General features: G+C 41.9%; 1 protein-coding gene across 3 annotated transcripts in view; it reads left to right on the forward strand.

Moving 5' to 3' along the window:
- CWF19L1 (CWF19 like cell cycle control factor 1) overlaps positions 1–11,632 on the forward strand; it is a 42,793-nt gene that overhangs the window by 25,112 nt on the left and 6,049 nt on the right. For 2 of the 3 annotated variants that reach the window (XM_073621280.1, XM_073621281.1), the window contains 5 exons: positions 1,054–1,194; positions 5,296–5,398; positions 6,718–6,797; positions 7,326–7,535; positions 10,185–10,304. In XM_073621280.1, the coding sequence (XP_073477381.1) occupies positions 1,054–1,194; positions 5,296–5,398; positions 6,718–6,797; positions 7,326–7,535; positions 10,185–10,304 (654 nt within the window). Of the gene's footprint in view, positions 1–210; positions 337–1,053; positions 1,195–5,295; positions 5,399–6,717; positions 6,798–7,325; positions 7,536–10,184; positions 10,305–11,632 lie in introns of those variants that run through there. The other variant, XM_073621282.1, reaches the window with a different exon arrangement.

The raw sequence follows: 11,632 nt of genomic DNA on the forward strand, positions 1-11,632 counted from the left end.
ACAGTGAAATTTATTAAAATATGTTCTATGTGCCTGCTCTGTGCAATGATTTTGCAGAGTGACCCCCTGAACCTCATCTTCTGGGGTTCCCTGCTGGCACTCTTGGCTCTGTGTGCCCCCATGGCAAGCTTGCTATGGGAGAAGACCTGGGGGCTTGATCCTGAGCCAGGCCGTGCGTCCATTGACACACAGCTTGGCTCAGTCTGCCCCCTTCTCCCTCCTCACAGAATTTCACAGCAGCAGGATCCAGTGGCTCTCTGCTGCCAGTCTGAGGGGAGAAAAATATTGAAGAGAAGATTGCAGCCAGGCACAGTGCTGGAACGCTGAAAGACTCGGGTAAGTGTTTATGGAAATATTTAGCACTGCCCCTCAATGGATATGAAAGAAAATAGGATTATGTGCTTGTAAAAGCTTTTTTGGTGCCCAAGAGGGACACATCCCACTCCTCCTGTGTTTTGATCTGCTCTCTGTACTGCTTTATTATTTAACCTGAGGCAATGTGGTGGCAGACAGGGTTATCCTGGGCTGAACGTGTATTCTCCCCCCCCCCCCCCCCTGTTTGATTGCTGTGTAAATGAGCCTGTAATGGCCAGCGTTTTGTGAATACCTGACCATCACACCTACAGTATAAGGGCAGAAGTGTGTGGATGTCCCTTATTTTCCCAGATGACACTGCACAAGGCCATCTTCAGAAAGGCACATCATTTGTTTGGTGTGGAATGCATTGGCCTCCTTTTTAGAACCCCCGAGCTCAACACTATTGAATGTGGCTTGTGAGCCAGGTCTTCTCAGCCTAATGATGGTACCTGACCTCACCAGTGCTTTTATCCGAATAGGCACAGTCCCCCCCTAGATGCACTCCATGGCATTCCACTCTTGTGTGATGGCAGGTATAGCCACAAGGAAAAAGGGAGAGAGAGACCCATGGTTTTTGAAATGGGATATTCAACAATCTCATATGTGTGGTGAATGGATGTCCACAAATTGATGGCATATACATACAGTGCATCTCTGAAGTGTAATAGATTAAATTACTGGAAACCTCTCTTGCAGTACATCTATGCATTTACGATCGTACCAATGAGTTTGATGGATGCAACAGAGCTTGTGAAACAGCCACTAGATGTCAGTGAAAATCCCTACAGGAAAGCAGGAAAGGAAGGCAAGAAGAGTCATGTGGCTGAAGCCACAGAGGTAGTTGTTCTTCTTTTTTTTTTTTTTTTTTTTTTTTTTTTTTTTTTTTTTTTGTTTTTATTTTTTAGTTCTTAATTCCAGATGGTAGGTGGAAATGCAATACTTTTGGTAACAAATGTTCAGAATAATGTTAATGGTAGAAGCATTATACACAACTACATTGTAGTGCCACCAAGATGTTGACTACAAATGCTTGAGAAACAGTTTGGAAGCAATTGCACAAACTGCTTTTAGAACAACTCAGTCTTTTGGCACTGGAGCAAGTGGTAGTAAATCCTATTCTGAAGAAAAAACACCGCTCTAGGCAGACATCTCATAATGCATCCCACCTGCTGGCTCTGCATGTAGGAATGAATCTAAGAAAAGGCTGGACGCCCGCACTCTGTACCAGAATAATTTTTAAACCGTCTTCAATAAGGGTGTTAACAGAGTGCGGTAGTCCAGCCTTTTCATTAAATTATATTCATGTTATAGGTGTCTTGTCACTAATTGTCTCGTTCAATCTATTTTTTCTAAACATTCAATAAACAGCATAACCATAAGCCGATGCATAAAATATCTAGAAAATGTGTCCTAACAAAATGTGGAAAAGCAGGTAGACAAAAGGAAAAGGGCAAGAAAGGAGCTGAAAATTGAAGGAAAAGCAAGTAATATGGGAAACCTAGGGAACTCATTGAGATGAGGGCAGCACGGAGGACGGGGTTAGCTGGATATGCATCTGTTTAGACCATGGGGCCCATGTCTTCTCAAATTGCTGTTTACTCTATCATTAATCTTGCTAGCAATCATGAATTATAATCCATACAACCTTGTTTCACTCTCCTTAAAGAGACCAAAGGTTTCTTCCAGGCTCCCTCTATCTAGATTTTGGAAAAATATATTAAGACCCGTTTCTGGGATTGTTGCCAATTGTAAAGAAACCTGAGAATTTCCAAAAATTTGGAGGCCGGCCCCAAAACATTAATTACCAGTATAAGGGAAAGTGTCTCCACTGTAAGGGCCCTTTCACACTGGGGCGGTTTGCAGGCGCTATTGCACTAATAGTGCCTGCAAACCGACCCGAAATTGCCGCTGCTTTGTCTCCCGTGTGAAAGCCCCGAGGGCTTTCACACTAGAGCGTTGCGCTGGCAGGATGGGAAAAGTCCTGCCAGCAGCATCTTTGGAGCGGGGAAGGAGCGGTGTATTCACCGCTCCTGCCCATTGAGATCAATGGGACAGCGCGGCTATACCGCTGGCAAAGCGCCTCTGCAGAGGCACTTTTGCGGTGGTTTTTAACCCTTTCTCGGCCGCTAGCGGGGGTAAAACCGCCCCCGCTAGCGGCCGAATACCAACGGTAAAGCGCCGCTAACAATATCAGGGCTTTAATGCCGACCCCCGCCCCAGTGTGAAAGGGGCCTTGCTCAAATAGAAAAATACACAAAAAAAATTGCTACTGATGGTTGCCACAAAATGTTTATTCATATAGAAAAAAAATTAAAATCTACACCAATACTCATACCAGTATCTGTCTAGACATCCCCACTGCTCCCTGTATATGAATAAACATTTTATGGCAGCAGTCAGTAGGTGTCCTCCTTTTTGTGTATTTATTTTCTCCGGTCAATTCCCTTCTAATAGCTTAAACTTCAGTGTCAAATTTTTTTTGTTGCCTCCTGGGTCTCCAGCATGCCTATGAGTCTCATTTCTCACAATGCAACAGTAGTATTTGAAGTGTTGCCCCTAAACCAAGTGCATGCTCAAGATGAGTGCATCTTATGGAGCGAAAAAAAAATATGGTATTTTATACTGAAATGTTGCATTTCCTAGACTTTTGATGAGGGTGGGGACCCCTTTAGAGTTATGACTGGGTTATGTAATCAGGAGAAGAGTGTGTCTGCCAGAGGGGAGCAGAGGCTTTCTTTTTAAATTTTCTGATGGCATGTGATGGACAACTCCAAGGTTAAGCCCCTTGTTATCTCTAATCGCTAGATACATATCGGTATACTGTTAAAGTTTGCTTTTAATGATAAAACTGGATACCTGTTAAAATTTAGTTCATGAAAGTGTCCTGGTCAGGCTCCTGCTTTAATCAATTCTTTTGCTCTGTTGAACTAGTCCAGCAGCATCAAAATGGTGATTTGGAGCTTCAAGAACATGGTTTATGTTCAGTTTAATACAGTAAAACCTTGGATTGCGAGCATAATTTGTACCAGAAACATGCTTGCAATCCAAAGTACTTTTATATCCAAGCTAATTTCCCCAGAAGAGATAATGGTAACTCAGATGATTCATTCCACAACAATTAAGTCTTTCAGTTTATAGTCCATATAAAAAGATTATAGCATAGGTTGTGTAACCATAAAATGTCCATCCACAAGGGGATTAGAAGCAAAATCCAGCAGGAGCTGCAGAAGAAAAGAGCCTCTAAGTGTAGCAATATGGTTACATTTAAAGTGGATGTAAACCCAATGTCGTCCTTTCTAAACTACTGCCATAGGGGTTATCTAAGGATATACATGCCTCCTGCATGTATCTTAACTGTCAAACGTCTCCCCTCTGTCTGTTATGAGAGCCGAAAAACTGCAGATTCTGTGGGTGGGTCTGTTTGGAGCTCAGTGGGTGGAGTCGTACCCGCCCACCTCTACACTCCCTTTGTCAATATGCATTTCTCCTGTGTATTGCTTACACTGAACTTCTGCTATGATCTCTAACATCCAGTGGAAAGACAGGAAAGTAACCACATGACTTCAGCATCCTGAGGTGTGGAACAGCCAATCCTTGCAGAGCTGCTGAAGAAAGGAGTGGGGGTGGGAATTAAAAAAAGCAATGCATGTCTTAGGCTAGTGCACACGATATGTAAATCGCCTGTCACTCACAGCAAGGGGGATGATTTGACAAAGTTTTTCTGTTTTGTCAAGATTTATCTCACTGAACAATTAAAGAGGATTGCTCAGAGATGGATTAACTCTGTGTGGCAAGACTGGGCTCAAATGATAGGAAATCTTATACTCTACAAAAAAAAATTGGGGGTTACATCCACTTTAAAGTACAACATTTAGCAACTCACATGGTTGATTAAGAGGCACATCCAAGTATGCAGGCATCCGGGGTAAAGCTATCCACATAGACTGTCCTCCACACCGCTGGCTCTCACCACTGTCAGCCTGCAATCGTGACCAGGAAAGCAAGGCTTGAAGCGCTTGTGAAAGGGAAGATGGTCTATGTGGACAACTTTACCCCAGATGCCTGCATACTTAGATGTGCCTGTTTTAATCAACCATGTGAGTTGCTAAATGTTGTACCTTTTAAGTGTAACCATATTGCTACACTTAAAGGCGCCTCTGTTCTGTTTTATACTCAGTTGTGACATGACGCTACTTGTATATCAAGTCAAAATTTAAGTTTTGTTTGTCTTGCAAAAGCTCTCAAACCAAGGTTTTACTGTACTGTAAATATTGCTGACCTTGTCCATCATAGGTTTGCAACATGCTGTTAATGCTCTGCATACCCCTTCCCGTACCGCTGTTCTACAACCTGTTATGCACTGCCCAGTGTTCCACTCCAACCTCTCGAGGGACAGCCCAACTTTATTCACTGTCATAGTAGACCCGAGGGTTCCTGCTGTCTCTGGCTGCTCTCAGGCTGTAGATGCAGACTTTGCACTAGAATTGACTATTTGTTAATACTGCGCAAAGCAGATATTTCTTTTTTGCAAGATGTCTATTTCCCCCCCCCCTACACTGCGCATTAGCAGCAATTGCGCAGTTCGAACTACTAGGAGTCGCCAAAGATAGCCGAAGCTGAAAATCTTCAATCAGCTGTACACGGCACCTGGGTCCAGGTTCAAGCCCCACCATCCATGTGGACCTAGAGGGAGACTAAAAAAGTGCCAAGCGAGGCCGTGCCCGAAGCGTGGCGAGGGGCCCTTTTACAGGCGCCGTGTACAGCTGATTTCCGATGACTCCTACTGCGCAGTAGAGGGGGGTCCTTATCCGCCGAAGGGCACTTTCTCGGCAGAACACCCCACCCCTCCCCAGATTTGCAATATAAACGTCACGACTACATTTAAACCTGGATGGCTTTAAACCATAATTTTAAAAAATCTATTTGTTTTAATTGCAGGATGTGCCGGCACAGCAGTTCTTCTTTGATTTGAAGCAGTCGCAAGGAAAGAAACGTAACTCAGATGGGAGGGGCGGCCAGGCAAAACAACCAAGAAAACACCGTAAGCAACTGACCTGTACCCGTCATCTTACTACTTTAAAAGAAGTAAACCCTGATGTGGTATATCTTTCTTCTCTGCAAAATAAAGGCATAATGTGCTAGTATGCATTGCATACTAGCACATTATGTGACACTTGCAAACAAAACCCACATCGTCCCTGCTGCGGGCCGAATCCATGTTTGCCCATCTTCCTTCCAGGGCTGCGGACACCGACATTGTAACTGGCCGAAAACAATGTGGTGTCACTCCCGCGCATGGGAGCCGCTGTCACGGAAAACACTCCTGAAGAAACTGCACCGGAGGCTCTTCCTTCAAAGCACATGCGCTGATGACATCAGCACAGTAAATATCTCCTAAACAGCGCACGTTTAGGAGATATTTACAGTCCCTATAGGTAAGCCTAGAAGGCTTACCTATAGGTACAAATCTTACAGGGAGGTTTACAACATCTAAGTCACAATTCTATGTAAACAACGTGCACTTAGTTTATATAGAATTTCAGCTGGTGGTGGATGTGACAAGTCAGTGTTGGCAGCAATCAATGTTTTTTGTTTTTGAGTGATTCAATATCGGTGTGGTAGCACTTGGATATACTAAAAAATATTTTTTCGTTTCATTACTTTAAGTGTGCAAAGGTTGTAACTCATTGGGGTGATTTTTAACCTTGCTTTCTGTCTTGACAACACAGACAGTGGAAGAATCTCTCTTAAATGGGCACAAATGTTAAAATCTGATGGGACGTTATAACTTTCTACAATTGGGACTTTCAAAGAATGCTTTATCACTGTGGGTGTGCCATTATTGGGAGAGTTCTCATTTCCTGTATCTGGAATCTCCCTTGTGCCTTCACAAAAAGCTGCTTCACTCTGTGCAAAGCACAAATATTTGGGTAGAGTTCGGCTTAAAAATTGGTTCACTGAATTTTACAGACATCACTTTAGCTTTTATATACAGCCAGTTTGTATTTTGGGTAGAAAGTCCTTAAGAGTGGAAAAAATTATATAGTTTTGTACTTTCATTGGAAGAGTTTCACCCCCACACAGTCTCTCCTGGTTCTTGCAGCAGCCCCTGATGAACTTGGCATCCCCCAACAGCAGCTACTTGCTTTCTATATCATTCCATCCAAACACCAGCTGACTGCAGCCACTATCTGCCTATCATTACATTCTGCAGGAAGAGTGGTTGCAGCTGTCAGCCTCAACCTGTATATCCAGTTGCAGGGATCCATTAGATCCTGATTGCACTTTTTCGCCACGTTAGTGAGGCCTTATTTTGCTGTTTACCGGATACTTTTCTAATCAAAATGTTTTCGCTTCTAGCACAACCTACCGGACCATGCTGGTTCTGTCTCGCAAGTCCAGAAGTGGAGAAACACCTTGTAGTCAGCATTGGCGAACACGTATGTTTCTGTGGGGCTGGGTGTTGTACTATATATTTTAACAGAACACTGTCTAAGGCTTTAGGAGGTGTACCAACTTAGTATTAGGGTTTCAATTAAAGCATAACCAATCCCAAGAACAAATTTAGTTCTGTTGCCGCCCAGTCATACTTGTGCATCAGGGCACGCATGTGTTAACCACAGCACATGGCAACAAACCTGCTGCATTACAGTTGCAGGCATTGTGATTTGCACCCAGACAGGTACAGTAGAATACAATGCATACCATATGTTGTAGTACTGTGTGGTCATCAGTTGTGGTGCTTTGGTGGTAGCGACAAGACAGGTGCTAAACATATGCTTATTAATACAGCAAAATGGAAAGGTTGTAGTGTTAAAGGGCCTATAGATGTAGCCGGAATGCCTAGTCAGAAGTCGGCAGTGATTTAACTGGGTACCTAACTTTATTTTTTTTTTTTTTTGAGGGCTTTTCAGCCCTGTAATATTTAATGATACATATGTTAATCGGTTTCTCTAATTTTCCCTCAGTGTTACATTGCCCTGGCAAAGGGTGGCCTAATGTCAGACCACATTCTCATCCTGCCCATTGGACATTACCAGGCTATGGTTGACCTCTCTACTGAAGTGGTTGAAGAATGCGAAAAGTATAAAGCCTCCTTAAAGAAGTTTTATAAGTCCAAAGAGAAGAGATATGTGATGTTTGAGCGTAATTACAGGAGTCAGCATCTCCAGCTTCAGGTACGTGAGGATTACGTTTAAGTCACAGCAGTGACTGGATGTTCTAATGCCACAGCTCCATTCTGCGCTGTCCCTTAACTAGTGGTAATGAGTGATGGTTTGATGTTTTGCCCATGCTATGTTTAAGCAATCGGCATTTCCTGTTTAAATCCATCTTAAGCGACGGCTAATTAAAAAAAAAAAAAAAAAATATTTTAAATTGCTTTGCATTTTAATGAGTGAAATAAGTATTTGATCCCCTATCAGCAATATTTCAGGCTCCCAGGTGTCTTCTATACAGGTAAAGGTAGTGCGCCTAATTTCAGCTTGTTACCTTTTTTATAAGACACCTGTCCACAGAAGCAATCAAATTCCAATCTCTCCACCATGGTCAAGACCAAAGACCTGTCCAAGGATGTCTGGGATGAAATTGTAGACCTACACAAGGCTGGAATGGGCTACAAGACCATCGCTAAGTAGCTTAGTGAGAGGGTGACCACAGTTGATGCGATTATTCGCAAATGGAAGAAACAAAACCCCAATATTTTTTGGTTTTTATGAAACTTATCAAATTGAGGCCAATATGTATTCTGCTACATCTTTGGTAACAAATAGAATTAAAATTTTTAAGTGTATATTGGTTTGTGCGATATACCTTGTAGACAAGTGTCTACAAAGTATATAGTGTGTGTGTGGACTTTACAGTTATAGACGCTATACTGTTATGGCAATGATCAGTGACTTAGTGTGGTGGGCAATCTGGTGCTAACAGACACTGGCTTGGAGGATTACTAATTGGCACTGATGTTGTAGTGACACCAATAGTTATAATATTGTGTAATGTCACTGTACTAATGACACTGGCTGGGAAGGGGTTAACTGTGCCTAAACAAGTCTAATGTGTGCTGCTTTTACTTCCTAATCTGGCTTTTTTTGCTCCCCGCTTTTCATGGAGAAGAAACAGCCATATCATTATGTACATAGAATTCTGTGTTTTGTAAATGCAGAACTTTGTGTCTGATTGGACACAGCCGATTTCAGCAGAAATTGTTTGCTGAAATCTGCTGCAAAACTCGTGCTTTGTCCACGGGCCAGAAGGGGGTGTGCGTGTGTGCCCCAAACACAGAAACAAGGTGGCAACGTACATGTACCTGCCACCCACTTGCAGTATATTTACTGTGAGTGGGCGAAAGGTGGTTAAAATACTGTTTGTTTTTTGTTTTTTTGTTTTTTTTTTTTTTTGTTTTTTCTGCTGCTACATTCCAGTGCTGGTAAAGCCAAGTACCATTCACACCCCTCTGCTCAAGTGTCCGCGCCCCCCCCCCCCCCCCCACAGCCTTGTATTGTAGAGAAGTTGAGGGGGTATGTTAGATGAGGTTTGTTTAATGCTCATTACTGAGAGCACTGGTTTGAACTCTGGTGCTCCAGGCGTATCTGGCCTTCCTGTCCAATTGCTGAAACCGTAAAATTTAGGTAAGACTTTGAAAACCGATGTTGGTGCAATGTTTCACTTCATATCTTTTGAGGTGTGTGTTCTGTTATGTTCCTGTGGCAAATAAACAAGTACATTTTAAACCTCTCAACTTTGGAATGCAGCCTTTCAATTCTTTGAGAGCTGGTGATGTCACAGAAGGTGGGTTCCTGATAAATTGAGGCTAAACACTGCCTGATGAGGGTTTTCCTTGTATTGCACAGAATTATCCACTCCATATGTACAATTTTGCTGTTGCATTGTGATGTTGCCTCTGATGGCTCACCTGTTGCAGTTGCGGGTTAGCCTGGTAATGTCACATAGAGAATTAGAGTAATGAGCATCAGGGGAGATCATTTCAGTCTCTTGCCCTCTCCTGTTGCCTCAACTCTCACAGCTCATATATCATTAGTTTAAGTCTGTACAGGCAGCTTAGGGCTGTTTGACATGATGACTTTAATTTTCTGAGGGATGAACACGTCCCTGTGATGACTTAATCTTTTCTGTATACTTTAATTGTAAGTGTATATCTCGTAAAATTGTGTGTGTGTGTGTGTGTGTGTGTGTGTATGTGTATATATTATAATTTTTTTTTTTTTCAAATGCATGATATAGATGGTAGTATTGCAGACCTTGTACATACAGGCTTCACCTAATAGAACAATATTGTACAGCATTTTATCTATCCAGCTATCGCTGCCCACTTTCTCCTTGTGCCCTCCTGTAGTGCTGCTCCACCCCCTTCAAAGAGGACATGTCACAATTGGTGTATAGTCACCAAGAAAGATGTTATCCCTTTATGATGGTACAACACATGCACACCATACAGTGTGTGGTTTTTGTGTGTTTGTTTGTTTTTTTTTTTCTGTGCTTTCAGAAAGTGTGATCTTTTACAAACCCTGAAAGTGGAAAAACAAAGGTGAGAAAATTGTGAACCTGGTCTGGCCACCTAAGGTGAAAAAAAATAAAAATAAAAAGCGTATGGCAGTGAAAGGGGTAAATCCCTTTTAGGATGTTTTATGGTGTAGCACAGTAAAGTTTGGAGTAATTGTTCTTTTCTAATTCCTTTTGCACTAGACTGGTCTGTATGTCAGTACTGTGTAATATGATCAGATTTGTTGTACAAGCATGTTTGCTCACTTTGTTTTGCATCTGTTCCTTAGCATGATGGTCAATATGATTTGCCTCCCTTCCTGCAGGTTGTTCCTCTTCCTTTGAGTTGCTGCACTACCGAAGATATTAAAGAGTCCTTTATTGTGCAGGCACAGGAGCAGAACATAGAGCTGCTGGAAATACCCCAACACACAGATATCAAGCAAGTATGTGGACTAAATGTGCTCACTGTTTACCTTGAACACTAACCGGTTCACATCTATGCATCTTTTAGTGCGGTTTGCAGAAACACAATACAGTCCATTTAACATGGTTTCCTGCGGTACACATTTACATCTCTGCGTTTTGCAGCCAGTGCGTTTTTGGAAAGGGTCGGGGACTTGGTGTGCGTGTAATAGACTTCAATGGAATCGCATCAGAAACACAAGTTTATTTATTTATTTTTTTCCGTTTAACCACCTCAATACTGGGCACTTTCACCCCCCTTCCTTCCAGACCAATTTTCAGCTTTCAGTGCTCCGACTTTGAATGACAATTACTCAGTCATGCTGCACTGAGTGAAAAAAAATAAATTTGGGTACAAATAGAGCGTGTATGTGTGTGTGTTTTGTGTCTACAAGCTATGCATCACTGAAAATTGATCAATCCTGATTTACTGACTGCTTATCATTTCTTGAGGGCCCCGCAATGTCAGGACAGTACAAATACACCCCCCAATGACCCCTTTTTAGAAAGATGACAGTCCAAGTTATTAAGGGTTACAGTGAGTTTTTTTGAAGTTGCAATCTTTTTGCCCACAATTGTTTGGAAAATGTATTTTTTTTTTTTTTTTTTTATAATTCCCCCCCCCCCCCCAAAAAAAAAATTGTCATATTAAAAAGTTAAAGAAATACAAATGTGTCTGCGCTAAATTGAAAAAATACCATATAGACGATTACAATAAGTGTTAAGTGCCAGAATAACCCAACAAAAATAATAAATGTGTTTAAACTGACCTATGATAAATCAGAAATAACTAAGTGATCAAACCTTATAATTTTCAAAGTGCAATATAAAACACACAATCTAAGTGCCAAATCAGGAGTGAAATAGCAGCAATCCTCATAAAAGTCCTTATAATTCAAAAGGTGTATATCCAAAGAAATGTAATATAAAGTGCTCAAAATTTGTGTCCATAATTAGTGAAGCTCTTCCATCTTGTTCTTCCAAAGGTGCAACACCATAAAGCATGCCTTAGTGTCTTTCAGTGATCCCCAAAAGCGTATGCGCTCACCTTACAGTGTGTGACACAGTAATTAAACTCTGTCAAACACGCTTTAGAGCCACTCCTGTGCTCAAATGGAATCAACTGTGCAGACCTCCAATGTTCCCAGTCATGATGTTATATGCAAGAGAAAGAAACTCCATAGCGCAATATTGTAAGATAATGAAGGATCTTTTATTAAAATAACCCTCCCCTCATAGGGGTACTCACATGCTGTGAGTGCACCATCCTACATAGACACAAACAGGCCGATCGTAAGGTATAACGTGC

The sequence above is a fragment of the Aquarana catesbeiana genome, linkage group LG03 (genome assembly GCF_042186555.1).
Source record: "Aquarana catesbeiana isolate 2022-GZ linkage group LG03, ASM4218655v1, whole genome shotgun sequence".
In the NCBI taxonomy this organism is placed as follows: Eukaryota; Metazoa; Chordata; class Amphibia; order Anura; family Ranidae; genus Aquarana; species Aquarana catesbeiana.